Genomic DNA, 14,950 nt, shown 5'->3' with positions numbered 1-14,950 from the left:
ACACGAAATGCTGCAAACTCTGACTAAACGTATCAGTCTTTGGAGGATACCTCTGAAGGGGCCGTTAAGAATCTGACACCGTGGAGATGTACTCAGGGATTTTCCATCCTTTCCAGGGCTGCCGAGCTCTGCGGTTCCGCTGGTCACGGCCACATTAAAGTGACCCCGCATCCGTGAGAGTGGCGTTGCGTCACACTTGTCCTCTGCCTGTCTGTCAGGGGGGCTGTGCAGAGTTTCTCCAAGGCGCCTCTCAGGGACAAGCTGTCTGCCACACTCGTCGTGTGGAGCACGGAATCCCTGGGAATTTCTGGGCTGTTGCATTGTGATTGAGCAGTAACTCTGTGGGGATGTTAGGATATCCATGTTTGTGTATGTATTTATACTCTTCAGTGACAAAACCCTGCCATTTCTGGTACGGGGTAGACGAGCGAATGCTTATTGAATGAATGAGTCTCTGTTTATCACCCACAGATCAGCTCATTTGAAAAGAATCAGAGAGTATAGAAAACTCAGTGTTGTCAGATCGACCTGGAGAAAAGACGTGTGCCCCAATTGTCTTGAGGTTAGCAGGCGTCTGTGTGAGACTCGCAGGCAGCCCTGTCACCGCATCAGACGATAGGTTCTCTTCTCACGCTGCAGGCCGAGTGGCTCGCCGCCTCCCGTGCACTGCTGTGGTATCTTAGCCACACCTCTGTGGTGATTGTGTCGCTGTATTCTAGTTCTTTATTAATTGGTGTGTTTTCTTCCGGCAAGGACTGTCTCATCCTCTCGCCGAGGTAATCAGTGCCGAACACCAAGCCTGTAATGACCCAGCGAGCCCCTTGTTCAGAGCACCTTTTAACCAAAACCTCTCGGAGTTCACAAACTGTTCCCAAGTTGAGTTAACAAACCTGAATTTTAGTCTCACACCCCTTCCCCACCATCTTGAATTTCCAGCTCACTTGAAATCAACTTTAGGCTGAACACTGAATGCTGAATTCTAGGCCTGCATTTTGTAATGTATTTGCCAAATTCTGTAAGGATGAGAGAGGGCACATACTGAGGCTTCTCAGCCCCAGAGATAATGTTCACCTCTAGCAAGTTCTCTGAAGGAGACACATGTTCATGTCTGTGTCCCAGGCTCCACTTCTGTGTCCTTCAAGTGCCTCAGCCTCAGAGGCCTTGGAGGAATGTTTGCAGAGGGCAAGTGAGTGAGTTTCTGGTTTTCTCACAGTTTAAGGCCCTGTTTTGTTGTTGTTTGTTGTTATTAAGTCACTAAGTCGTGTCCAACTCTTTGTGACCACACGGGCAGCACGCCAGGCTTCTTTGTCCTCCACTCTCTCCCAGAGTTTGCTCAGATTCATGGCCATTGAGTTGGTGATCCTCTCTAGCCATTGCATCCTCTGCCACCCTCTTCTCCTTTTGCCTCAGTCTTTCCCAGCATCAGGGGCTTTTCCACTGAGTCGGCTCCTCCCTTCAGTCATGTCCGACTCTGCGACCCCATGGACTGCAGCACGCCAGGCCTCCCTGTCCATCACCAACTGCCAGAGCTTACTTAAACTCATGTCCATTGAATCGGTGATGCCATCACTATCTCATCCTCTGTCGTCCCCTTCTCCTCCCACCTTCAATCTTTCCCAGCATCAGGGTCTTTTCAAATGAGTCAGCTCTTCACATCAGATGGCCAAAGTATTGGAGTTTCAGCTTCAGCATCAGTCCTTCCAATGAATATTCAGGACTGATCTCCTTTAGGATGGACTGGTTGGATCTCCTTGCAGTCCAAGAGACTCTCAAGAGTCTTCTCCAACACTTCAAAAGCATCAGTTTTTTGGTGTTCAGCCTTCTTTCTCTCACATCCACACATAACTACTGGAAAAACCATAGCTTTGACTATATGGACCTTTGTTGGCAAAGTGATGTCTCTGCTTTTTAATACCCTGTCTTGGTTTATCATACCTTTCCTTCAAAGGAGCAAGTGTCTTTTAATTTCATGGCTGCAGTCACTATCCACAATGATTTTTGAAGCCCAGGAAAGTAAAATCTGTCACTGCTTCTACGTTTTCCCCTTCTATTTGCCATGAAGTGATGGGACCAGATGCCATGATCTTAGTTTTTTGAATGTTGAGTTTCACATCAGCTTTTTCACTCTCCTCTTTCACCCTCATCAAGAAGCTCTTTAGTTCCTCTTCATTTTCTGCCATTAGAGTGAACTTCCAGATGTATAAGCCCTGATGATAGAAACTTATTTTTGTCTATTCACTTCAGCACTTTTATTAGCATCTTCTATGCAGCAGGTACTGAGATGGGGACAGAGACACTTTTTTGATTTGTTTTCTTTGCTTTCCAAGAATATGTATATATGCCACCACAGCTAACCAGCCCCCAGAGCAGACAGATTGCAGTAGATAGTAGATGTATGATGCAAGCCAGGAGCCCAGAGGAGGTAGTGATGACCCTGATGGGACAAGTGGGAAAAACTCTCAAGGAGGTGCTGGCTTTTAAGCCAGTTTTATAAGAGCTTTATTTCTTTATTTTTTTGATATATTAAAAGTGTGCTTATTTTTATAGCTTGCAGATAATGTATTAGGTGATTCGTTTTGCAGTATGTGTTTTTTTAAATGGCTAATACTTGAAATTTTCAAGAAAAATGAGAAGAGAACTAGTAATATGGAAGGAGGATGATTCAGACGATTTCTTTTCCTGAAATTAGGCACCATGAGCTCTTGATGACTTAGTAATCATTGGAAGCTGAGTTACTCATAACATACCCGAAAGTGGTATGTTCGTATTTTTTTCCTGACTTCCTCAGAAATACAACAGATTGCTGAGAAGGGCAGATGCACCAATCTAATGAACCATCTTTCAATTTAAAGAGTGCCTGGGAGTATTCATTAAATCAGTAGTGTGGTGGAGGTGTGCTCTGCGGAGCTCTGACTCCACGCTCCTGCCTTTGGGTCGCTGATTAAATTAAACATTAAGCATACAGTCCTTACTGGTACAATCCGTCCCCATGAACAGTAAAAAAAAAAAAAAAGAAAAACAGCTTCAGAGCTTAACTGTTACCTTTAATTTTTTTTAAGTGAAGTATAGTTGATACACAATGTTATTTAAGTTATATATATACAGTATAGTGATTCACGGTTTTTCAAGGGTGTATTCTGTTTGTTGTTGCTGTGATATTGGCTGTCTTCCCTATGTTATACAACTTTGGCCTTGTCGCTGTACTGTGTGGTGAGCACTGAATTGTGTAATAATAATTTCTCCTTGGCATTTACAAAACTCTAATATAGTCTGTCTTAGCATCCACTGCAAAGTCTGGCGCACAGTAGGCAGCGGTGAACAGGTGGACAGATCAGTGGATGAGTGAGATTCTGTCACAACACTCACAAAGCCCTGGAGAAAGCGGCGTTCCTGATAAAGCATCCCTGTTTCCCAAAGGCAGGTATATAAAGCACCCTTTTGACAGCCCAGCAAATCAGGGTGGTACCTGTGCTGCTGAACTTGGCGGGAGAAGCCTGGGTTTCTGCCTCAATCAGGCCACGTGCCGCGACCGGCCATCGGTCACTCGGTGTCCCTGCCTCCTAAATAACTTGTTTCTTCAGGACCCTGGAATCAAGTATGCATTCTCATGTCATCTCGTAAGCCCGCCTGATGATCCGCTCCCCCCAGATAACCTGTGTGAGCATTTCTTCATGAAACGTATCGTGTCCCGTCTGAAGCTTCAGCCTGGTGAGCCCTCCTTTCTTCCCTCTCTGTGTCAGACTGCCAGATTTCTGACCTCGTTTGTCAGGAGTCAGGAATGGACGTGTGGAGGGTGAGGTCGAGTCGTTAGGATTCCATAGCAATGAGAGATCCTAGTAGCATGGCACATCCTTCTCTGAGTCAGTGTGTCCAGGAGTAGTTGTGAGAACGGTCAAGGTTCCGTGCAGGAGCGTTTTTTTAGAGTATAATAAAGGTGATTTCTGTGGAATGTCTCTTCCTACACCCTGCTTTGCTGAGCAGGGAATCCAGATGCATTGTTGTCATTGGCCCGGTAGGCAGCTCGGGGTCAGTCAAGGCTGTTAGCTAACAGCAGGTTCCGTGGCTTGCAGTGGACCACTTTCTAACCCAGTCCGTCCTCCCAGCTACCGCCTGTGGGGGTACCGTCCGTCTCCCCATTTTTCTGGTGAGAAAGCGTCATGTCTGAGGTTGAGTGTGAGACCTGAGAGGGCGCTGACTGCAGCGCCCAGGCCCTCCGCTTCTGAGCTCCTGCCTGCTTGGACGTAACTGTGCCACAAGGCCCGGTGGAAGTCCTGTTTCAAGCTCATTGCTGTTTTGAGTCACCTAATAGAGAAGACAGTTGTTTACTTGTGTGGGTATTAATACTTTATCCAGCCACGCTGAGGCTTCATGAAACAACAGTCATAGAATGTCAGTCCATTTAAACTTTTTTCCCACCCCTCTAGGTTTTTAAGATGCCAGCCTGCCCTATAAATAAACATAAGTGCTGTCTGCTAAATTTAGTGAAAATCAGTCAACTCCAGTGGAAAGCAGAATTTTTTTCATTTTCCAAGTAGAAAGAAAAGCCATGTAAGCTCTGCCACAGTTCTGTTTATTTTGTTTCTTAGACTTTGTGCCTTAGGTACTTGACCCAGTCTGACGGAATATTTGAGAAGGGCCTCCGCATAGTGTCTGGGGTTTGTGGGACAGTTTTGCCTGATGCGGTTGGTAAGAATGCGTCTGAGCTCTCTGGGTGGCTGGCTGTCTATGAATCCGTGGACAGATTGCCATGTCGTCTGTTGTGGGAGATCTCAGTGGAGGAGTGGGCATAGCAGCCGAGGTCAGTGTCTCCTGAGAGCCTGCCGTACTCACCACAGTGCCCTATGTGCGACCTCAGTCGTGTCCGACTCTGCGACCCCATAGACTGTAGCCCGCCGGACTCCTCTGTCCATGAGATTTTCCCAGCAAGAATCCTAGAGCAGGCTGCCACTTCTCCTCCAGTGCCATGCTGTTGTCAGATGTAAGAGCGTCATCTTTTCTGTGTTATGTTTAACTCTCATGAGTAGCCCTACAAAGAAGGAGATTAACACATTGAGACAGACGCTTTTTTTTCCCCATATAGTTGATTTACAATGTTTTGTTCACTTCTACTGTACAGCAAAGTGACTGTTACTTTGACAAAGTTATGCACAAGTATACATTCTTTTTTATATTCTTTTCATTAGGATTTATCCCAGGATGTTGAATATAGTACCCTGTGCTATTGATTCAGCAGGACCTTGTCGTCCGTCCATTCTGTGTGTAGTAGTTTTCGTCTGCTGACCCCAGACGCCCAGTCCATCCCTCCCCCGCTCCCTCCTCCCCTTTGGCAACCACATGTCAAGACAGACACTCTTGACTCCAAATCTCATCTCTGATGCTTGGGGGGTGGAGGGGCTAGGGGGCGCTGAGAAGGTTCCTGAAGCTGTTCCTTCCCCAAAGGAAAGAGAAGGGAAACGGGACACTGGGCCCCAAAGATGGCAGGCACAGTGGTCCCTTCACTGAATCTACAATACCTCCCTGCAGCCAAGCAGACAACCAGGAACATGCTGCTCCCAGGAAAGGGGCAGCAGACAGCTGCTAACACTTCCAGAGCCGCGCAAGGCAGAGTTTTAGGGACAGCCTACCTGAGGCCCAGCGGACTGTAGGGAGATATGACTGTGACCCTCCAAGGCAGTGACTTCTACTGCTATGAGTGTGTCTATTTGTGTGCAGTCTCAAGATAACGTGGTTTTATTTGAACAACTTCATTGCCCCAGCCAGTCATTCCCCATTTAAAGTCATAATCTTTTGTTTCTGAAATCATGGAAAAGGGTAAGGTGTCTCCAAGGAACAGAGAAACAGAGGATATCATGACGATGGTTGGTTGTCAGATGGATTGTTTTCTGAGAGTCTTGCTCGGGGTCTCTCATTAGCTAGAAATGGCCTGGTTTTCTGTCTGGATGAATTGCCTATAAAATAATTTCCCATGACAAATATCTGTATATCCCATAGGTAATACTACTTTAAAGCTAATAACTAAAAAAGCATCTGAAACCCCCTCATTGACTAGTTTCAGACCTCCCAGACTTAGAAGACTCACCATCGGGCCACAGCTGAAGGAAAATCCATTTGGTCAGCATTGTCGCTCGCCGTTTTTGAGCTCCATGCAATTTTCAGAATTGATTTTATTCTTCAGTTTATGAAATCACATCCAGTGCTTGCCAACTTAAGGGTGCTCTCACAGCCTCTGCACAGAAAAAATAACCGATGTTTTGTTCCAGTCGAGTCGAATCCAAAGACACGTCTTCTAACTCGACTCCTGCAAAACCCACAGTTAGTTCATTCATTTCAAGTGCAGGTGCCAGGGGGCTTTCAGAGGTGGAATCTGCCAGGCGCAGAGCCGTCTGAGCGCCAGGCCTAAGAACTCTCAGGGGCTCTGTCCCCAAGCCCATCCTGAAGCCTCATGTCCTGTCCATGGGCTGGTTTTGGGGACAGTTAACAAGAGTTACACAGGTTTCCTCCGTGTCAGGAGCATTTTGGCAGCACTGACTTTACGCTCACTGAAGGTTGATTATCATCTAATTGATTTCTTGACAACATCCTCTTTGCACTGCATTCTCCCGGTGTTTGATTATGCTTGTCTGCCATCAGCTTTTATTACCTGAGTTCTTTGATTTTGATTGTCCAAGGGAAAGTCCTGTGGCCCAGTTGGTTTCCCTCCGCGTCCCTCCTAGAGTGAGTTCATCACAAGAGAATGTAGCCTCACAGCTGACTGTCGTCAGAGTCCCACTCAGGTGTGCGCTTTCTGGCTTTGCTGGGAATAGCGCACAGGTGAAATTGTTGGGACCAGAGTTTTATTCAGATTTTAAGGGTCCCCAAGCCCTCTGGGAATGTGATCCAGAGGTGGAAATTGTGGCGACCACAGTAGGACTATAGACAGCCCCCTCCCCAAAATCATGTATTCTCCAAGTCATAGCAGAGAGCACTCTGTCAGTATTTGGGGTCAGTTTCAGAGCTGCAGATGCCCATGTTCTTGAAAGTGGTGGTTGTGGTTCAGGATTCTGGCTCCCTCCTGACTCTCAGAGCAGAGCGATGCTTCTATGCCAGCTTCACACCAGCCACTAGCCACCTTGTGTTTTTCACCACTGCCAACTCCTCTGAGTAAGTCTTTTTTTTCTCACCCCCTGAAGGATTTCCACAGCCACTCCTTGTTTCCGTGAGAAGCAGGGGCAGGCCCCATTCACATCCTAGACTCGGGCCCTTCCCCACTGCACATTCCTGTCCTCCTGGTGACTGTCCCTTCTGCTTTTTGCCCTGGAACAACCGCTCTCTCGGGGCATCCTTGCCTGATGTCCATCTTGTCCCAGAACTAGCACTGATGTGATTTTCAGGGCTAGTTTTCACTAAGTTGTTGGGTCTCACTTTGGAAGAGTGACTGGACTCACAGGAATGATGGGAAGCACAGAGTTTGAGTGCAGATTCAGGACCATCTTCTCCATAGGAACCCCCTCTGCACGGCGACACACAAGAGCCCAGCCCCATAAGAGCTACTGCCATTTCAGTCTCAGGTGTGGGGTCCCCGAGCTGTCGGCCGCTCCCACCACAGCTTCAGGACCTGCCTAGGTCAGGCGCTCAGTCACGTCCGACTCTGCCACCCCATGGACTGCAGCACGCCAGGCTTCCCTGCCCATCACCAACTCCCAGAGCTCGCTCAAACTCATATCCACAGAGTCAGTGATGCCATCCAACCATCTCATCCTCTGTCATCCCCTTCTCCTCCCGCCTTCAATCGTTCCCAGCATCAGGGTCTTTTCCAGTGAGTCAGTTCTTCCCATCATGTGGTGAAAGTATTGGAGCTTTAGCTTCAGCATCAGTCCTCCCAATGAATATTCAGGCTTGATTTCCTTTAGGATGGACTGGTTTGATCTCCTTAGAGTCCAAGGGACTCTCAAGAGTCTTCTCCAACACCACAGTTCAAAAGCATCAATTCTTCGGCACTCAGCTTTCTTTATAGTCCAACTCTCACATCCATGCATGACTACTGGAAAAACCATAGCTTTGACTAGACGGACCTTTGTTGGCAAAGTAATGTCCCTGCTTTTGAATATGCTATCTAGGTTGGTCACAGCTTTACTTTCAAGGAGTAAGCATCTTTTAATTTCATGACTGCAGTCACCATCTGCAGTGATTTTGGAGCCCAAGAAAGTAAAGTCTCTCACTGTTTCCGTTGTTTCCCCATCTATTTGCCACAAAATGATGGGACCGGATGTCATGATCTTCATTTTTTAAATGTTGAGTTTTAAGCCAGCTTTTTCACTCTTCTCTTTCACTTTTATCAAGAGGTTCTTTAGTTCCTCTTCACTTTCTGCCATAAGTCTGGTGTCATCTGCATATCCGAGGTTATTGATACTTCTCCCAGCAATCTTGATTCTAGCTTGCACTTCATCCAGCCTGGCACTTCGCATTATGTACCCTGCATTTAAGTTATAAGCAGGATGACAATATACAACTTTGACATACTCCTTTCCCAATTTGGAACCTATCTGTTGTTCCATGTCTAGTTCTAACTGTTGCTTCCTGACCTGCATACAGATTTCTCAGGAGGCAGGTCAGGTGGTCTGGTATTCCCATCTCTTGAAGAATTTTCCACAGTTTGTTTGGATCTACACAGTCAAAGTCTTTGGCATATTCAATAAAGCAGTGGCATATTCAATAAAGCAGATGTTTTTCTGGAATTATTCTGCTTTTTTTGATGATCCAATGGATGTTGGTAATTTGATCTCTGGTTTCTCTGCCTTTTCTAAATCCAGCTTGAACATCTGGAAGTTCATTCACAGTTCATGTACTGTTGAAGCCTGGCTTGGAGAATTTTGAGCATTACTTTACTAGCATGTGAGATGAGTGCAATTGTGTGGTAGTTTGAACTTTATTTGGTGTTGCCCTTCTTTGGGATTGGAATGAAAACTGACCTTTTTCAGTCCTGTGGCCACTGCTGAGTTTTCCACATTTGCTGACATATTGAGTGCAGCACTTTTAATAGCATCGTAGATTGGTCTGAGGTCAGACAACAGGGAGGGAACACAACCCCACCCATCCATCTACAGAAAAATTGGATTAAAGATTTACTGAGCATGGCCCCACCCATCAGAACAAGACCCAGTTTCTCCCTCAATCAGTCTATCCCATCAGGAAGCTTCCATAAGCCTCTTATCCCTATCCTTCAGAGGGCCAAAGAGTGAAAACCACAGTCACAGAAAACTAATCAAACTGATCACATGGACCACATAGCCTTGTCTAACTCAATGAAATTCTGAGCCATGCTGTGTAGGGCCACCCAAGACAGATGGATCATGGTGGGGAGTTCTGACAAAACATGGTCCACTGGAGAAGGGAATGGCAAACCACTTTACTATTCTTGCCTTGAGAACTCCATGAACAGTATGAAAAGGCAAAAAGATAGAACACTGAAAGATGAACTCCCCAGGTCTGTAGATGCCCAGTATGCTGCTGGAGATCTGTGGAGAAATAACTTCAGAAAGAATGAAGAGACGGCGCCAAAGCAAAAACAACACCCATTTGTGGATGTGACTGGTGATGGAAGTTAAGTCTGATTCTGTAAAGAGCAATATTGCATAGGAACCTGGAATGTTAGTCCATGAATCAGGTAAATTAGAAGTCAAGTAGGAGATGGCAAGAGTGAACATCGACATTTTAGGAATCAGAGAACTAAAATGGACTGGAATGGGCAAATTTAATTCAGATGACCACTATATCTACTACTGTGGGCAGGAATCCCTTAGAAGAAATGGAGTAACCATCATAGTCAACAGGAGTCTGAAATGCCCTGCCTGCCCGTTAGGCATAAACGTGTGCGTGAGTCACCCACATTGAAGGAGTTAGAATGCGGGAAAAGAGGAGGTGCTTGACACCAAAGCTGTGGGTGAGCACAGGGTTTGTTTTGTAGCTTCAGGGATGCTGCTGAAGCAGGCAGTGTCCACGAGAGCGTGCTCCCTAAGTCCTCTGGGGAGGGGGTGGAGGCACGCCAGTCATCCCCCCAGCCCCGGAAGCCCTGAATGGGAAGGGGGTGCCACTATTGTCCCCCCAGTCTGGGAACCAATGTGTGTCAGACACAGTGGAGAGCGCCACGGGGTTTAGACCTTGGCAACAGCAGCACTCGAACTTGCCATTTTCTCCTCCTGATTTCTAAGCTATTTGCCAAGGGCCTTTGCGACATTTTTACTATGCTAAGAACCTGTGAACAGCTGGCGACTCTCAAGTAAAATAATGAAGATGAGATAGGGAAACATGTTCTTTGGATGGGCAATTTGTTCTGTGTCGGTACCCAGCCCTAATGGGTGCTCAGCTTCAGTCCCCAGGAAGGCGAGGTGTGACTGACCTCCAGTAGTGGCATCGGAACCTGGGGGACGAGTACAGGGTCCCAGCCCTGCTGTTTTCCTGTTGTGTCAGTGTTGGGATTGGCTGAGTTAGTGTAGGGAACGCGCCTGTCCTTGTTGCTGTTGGAACTACTGTTAGCACCATTAGCAGCGGTGGCAGCCCCCTGGCGTGGCTGGCCATGGGGCAGGTACTCGGGCGATAAGGCCAGCCTCGGGGTCACTCCCTGCCACGTAACCAGCTGTTCCCCGGCGTGTGCCCTGTGTCCTCTTCCTTCCCCGCCTCTGCCCCCAGCCAGCTGCCTCTCTCGGGTTGCGTTCTCCTAAATATAGTCCAGCCTCTTCCTGCCCTGCCATCAGGTCCCCAGGGTGTGTGACTTAGGGCAGGAAGGGCCGCTGCAAAGTCAGCCTTCATCCTGTTCCAGCAGGGTAGACTCCTGGCATTTTGTCATCTCTGAAGGTAGACTGGAAAAGTTGGCTTTCAGGCACCTTGCAAGGGTGGATGGGGTTCCTTCCCAAAGCGGCAGAGACGGCGAGGTGACCCCCCTGCCTTGCCACGTCCCAGCAGTGACCAGCAGACAGATTCCCTGACCATGGAGGGTTCCTGTCTGTGACAGAGAAGCTGGCTTGGCATTAGCTCTGGATAAAATGGAATGCTTTGGGAAATTTGATTAAAATGTGGAAAAGATGCTTTTCAGTCGCAAAGCTGTAGAGAGAGCCTGGCATGACACAAAAGCCGGGACCAGTCATCTCTGCCACCTGGGCTTTCTCTGAAGGAAGTTCCAGCTGCAGTCAGCCGGCAGGCTTGATGCCCTGTGCAGCTGAGTTTCCCTCTGATGTAGGGTAGGTGATTCGTGCTGGCTTGTTGCCTCTGAGAAGGGCGTTAAGGGGCCCCTAATGCACTGGCCTTTCTGCTTTGCTCTTAATATGATTTTCATGTCAAGGAATTACTGGTCTGCTGTTCTTCTGCAAAAACCAGATGGCTTCATGGCTGCATTCACAGGGACTTCTGAGATCCATGCCAAGCTTATTAGCATCTGCCGATCTCACAGAAAAACAAAGGAGGCCTTACCTAGAATGCTGTGTGGCTTTATTTTTTTAGCCTTAAAAGAGGGCTTCTGCTGTAAAGGGCACAAGTGGGCAGCCCACTTGCATGTATCCATCACTCTGGGTGGCGGCAGCAGCTCAGCCTGCCACAGCCCCACCGCCCACAGCTCGCCCCGCCACGGTCGCAGCCTTCCGCATCGCCTGCAGGTCGTGAACTGAACCCACGTATCCCCAGTGAAGCCCCGCTCCAGCGCTGAGACGCTGCCTCCCAGCACTGGCAGGAAGACAAACAGAAATCTGACTTGCCATGTTATCCATCCAATAAAAAAACCACCCAAGGGTAGAGGAATAGATATTCATCACGTCCCAGCAACTCAGCCAGGCCTGTGAGTTCAAGTGCAATATTTCTAGGTGGTTTTAGAAAAACCTTTCCTTGGCAAAGCAGAGTCCTCCTCCTGACAGCTCTTTTCACCAGCGGGCCAGACTGTCGGCGTTAGAACAAAGGGAATCCTGCTTGTCTGATTGGGGCCAGATAGCGGTTTCCTCCCTGCCCAGTGGTTTGTGTGCCGTTGTGGAAGTCTGAATATTCTTCCATAAGTTAAGGACAACTTTTCTCTTCATGCTGTCTGGACTTGCCTTCATCTGTAGTCAAAGTTTGGCCGCCAGGGTGGCCTTTGTCCTGATTTAGCATGAGCAGAATAATAGCATCAGCTTGAAAAGAGATTCAGGAGATGACTATGGGATTATTCAGTAGGCTTGTCACCAGAGAACGCATCTGTTATGAAGGGCATGTAGTGGTGTGTTTTTTTTTTTTTTAATGGAATTTCTATTTTAACCACTGCGTGCCTATGTGTATATTATAGCAGCTACAATAGCAAAACATTGAGAGCACTTTTGTTAGTGTGTCTTGCTTCTTCCCAGTATTGTATCTTTCTAGGATGTTCTTTTGATTAATGAAGGCTCTCCGAAAGGGGCGAGGGTGAGAGCCTTACCTGCCATATAAAGTTAAAAAAGGATATTTCAAGGGAAGTGTGGTTTGATTTCAATTTCAGCAGGTAGGGGACACTTGCTACTTAAATTGTGTTTCCTCTGCTTGTGGAAACTTCATTCTCCCAGATGTATGTAGAAGATGTTTTATTTTCCTTATTGAGAAATAAGAGGTAGGCTTGGCCGGATTTCCTGTTCTGCCAGACCCATCGGGGTGGATAGTTAGCCGCAGTGTACGTGCGGCTTCATGAGGTGAACTTGGGGGTTCATCTTAGGCCTCACTGTAGCAATTCCATGGCACTTCCCTGGTGGTCCAGTGACTAAGACTCCGAACTCCGAGTGCAGGGGGCCTGGGTTCGATCACTGGTTGGGGAACTAGATCCCACATGCTGCAGCAGAGATCAATCCCTCATGCCGTAAGTAAGACCTGTTGCAGCCGAATAAATAAATTGTGGCAATTCCAGTATTCAAAGGTGAACGTGGCATGATAAAGGATGAGCATTCACGTGTGGTTTTTTTTTTTTTAAATACAAGGCAGTGGGAGACGTTGATTCATCCACTGATGCTGACTAGGCAGCTGCCATGACCTAACATGATGTAGCTCTGATCACAAAAAGGGCAGTGTGGCCCTTGACTCGCAGAACTGGAGGTCCAGAGTGGGAGGGGCTTCTTCAAACACGTGTCCATGGTCAGCCAACCCGAGGTCCTTTTTCTGGAGCACTGTGAGAGCTCGGGTCAGCCAGGCTGGCCCAGCTAGTCCCGTGGTCTAAGTGCGCTGTCCTTTCTCATTTTGAGAACATGTGAAAATCACTTCCATCACTTCTGTATATGATACGCAGAAGAATACAGTTACGATCCACTTCTGATTTTTCAGAAGTAGAATATTCTTTTTGTTCCTTTTTGGTCTGCTGCTTTTCTTACCTTCTTATTCTAGGAGTTACTAGGACTTGCAAGAGGAGACGGGCCTGGAAAGAGACAGGACAGTAGACTCAGGCCAGACGTACTGCTCACGGATGAAGGCTGTGGCTGCATGCGACTCGCACGCGGCCGCAGGTTCAGGGGGTGGTGGGTTTCACTGTCGTGGACCACAGAGCCCAGGCGCTCTGCAGGGCTTTGGCTTCCCTGCCTGCCTTTGACACAGTGCTGTGTGAATGCAGGGTGGCCACGGCAGGAGAGCACACTTGCTGTTTACTTAGGGCGATCAGAATTTTCTGGTGACACCTCTGTGTTTGGGAGATACCAGGAGACCTCTCAGAGGAGGCAGAGGGTGGCAGTTTCACAATGCTCATCTTCCATTTTGGGGAGGTTTTATATAATTTTTTTTTCTCTGTCTTTACAGAATGAAGTTGGCCTACTGGAGTTCTTCCAAAATGTGATCAAAGAAACTAGGGCAGAGCCAAAAAAAGTGACTAGTTGGGTCCTCAACACTTTTCTGGGCTTTTTAAAGCAACAGAACCTTGCCGTCAGTGAGAGGTGAGTGGGGTCTGGGGAGGGCGTTTTCTTCTGTCATGATCTCTGTGTCCAGAAGTAGCTGAAACAGGCCAGGGCTGGGGTTCTGTCCTTCCCTAGCCCCCACCCCCCCGCTCCCCGATCTCCTGACGAGACACAGACCTTCCCTGTGAATGTCAGGGCTGTCCGCCTTCACCTGCACATCTGGAAGCTTGTTGGTATGCTAGGTCTCTGCCCACCCCCCCTGGCCTGTGTGCTGCGCTGGGCTGAGGGCCTGAGATGGAAACAATGAGGAGCTGACGGCTTGCAGGGGATCCTGACTCTCAGAAGGCAGACAGTCGGCTCAGTGTGATCCTGCTACACCGCAGGTTTGCCCCGGCCACCTGTGAATACACGAAAAGGGACCAAGCCCAGGGCATCAGCCCTCAGGAGCGAGAACGAGGCTCCCTCAGGGGCCAGGCCCTGAGCCCGGGGCATCAGCCCTCAGGAGGAGAACGAGGCTCCCTCAGGGGCCAGGCCCTGAGCCCGGGGCATCAGCCTCCAGGAGCGAGAAAGAGGCTCCCTCAGAGGCCATGCCCTGAGGAACCAGCGGGAGTGGCCAAGAAGAAGGGGCAGGACACCCCCTGAGAAGGGGGAGGGACAGCTGAGCTGGCCCGAGTGGGGGGTGACTGGGGCAGACCCCACAACCTGCGATCAGGGTGCCCAGGCGTGGGGGCCAGCATGTGTAGATGGCTCAAGGGGTCCCCGGTGCTGAACCTTGGGAGAGGCCGTGCACAGGCTGGGATGAGTGGATTGTGGGCTTGGAGCATGCAGATGGAACTGGAAGCCGCTGGAGCAGAGAACAGCTGTCAGGGAGGACACGGCCTGACCGGGGGCTGCGGAAGGGGCCTGAGACGTCCTGGACTTTACCCAAAGAGCATGGGCAGGCAAGAAGGGGAGAACCAGGAGCGTGGGTGTCAGAGAAGAGAAGGAAAGGGTAGGGAAGGAGAGAAGGAGAAGCCGGTTTAAGTGCAGGGGCTCGTTGGAGACACCCAGATGGGTGGCAGGGACCCAGCAGCATCCCAGAGGGAAGCAGAACCCATCTGGGTGGGCGTCAT

At 48.6% G+C, this 14,950-nt stretch overlaps 1 protein-coding gene across 4 annotated transcripts in view; it reads left to right on the top strand.

Annotated features, from left to right (window-relative positions):
• Positions 1-14,950, top strand: part of GATB (glutamyl-tRNA amidotransferase subunit B) — a 91,138-nt gene that overhangs the window by 57,880 nt on the left and 18,308 nt on the right. For all 4 annotated transcript variants that reach the window (XM_065904703.1, XM_065904701.1, XM_065904702.1 and 1 more), the window contains one exon: positions 13,744-13,877. In XM_065904703.1, coding sequence (XP_065760775.1) covers positions 13,744-13,877 — 134 coding nt within the window. The remainder of the gene's footprint in view (positions 1-13,743; positions 13,878-14,950) is intronic.

Source organism: Muntiacus reevesi, chromosome 13, assembly GCF_963930625.1.
Source record: "Muntiacus reevesi chromosome 13, mMunRee1.1, whole genome shotgun sequence".
Lineage (NCBI taxonomy): Eukaryota > Metazoa > Chordata > Mammalia > Artiodactyla > Cervidae > Muntiacus > Muntiacus reevesi.
This window is presented reverse-complemented; position numbering and strand designations above follow the sequence as displayed.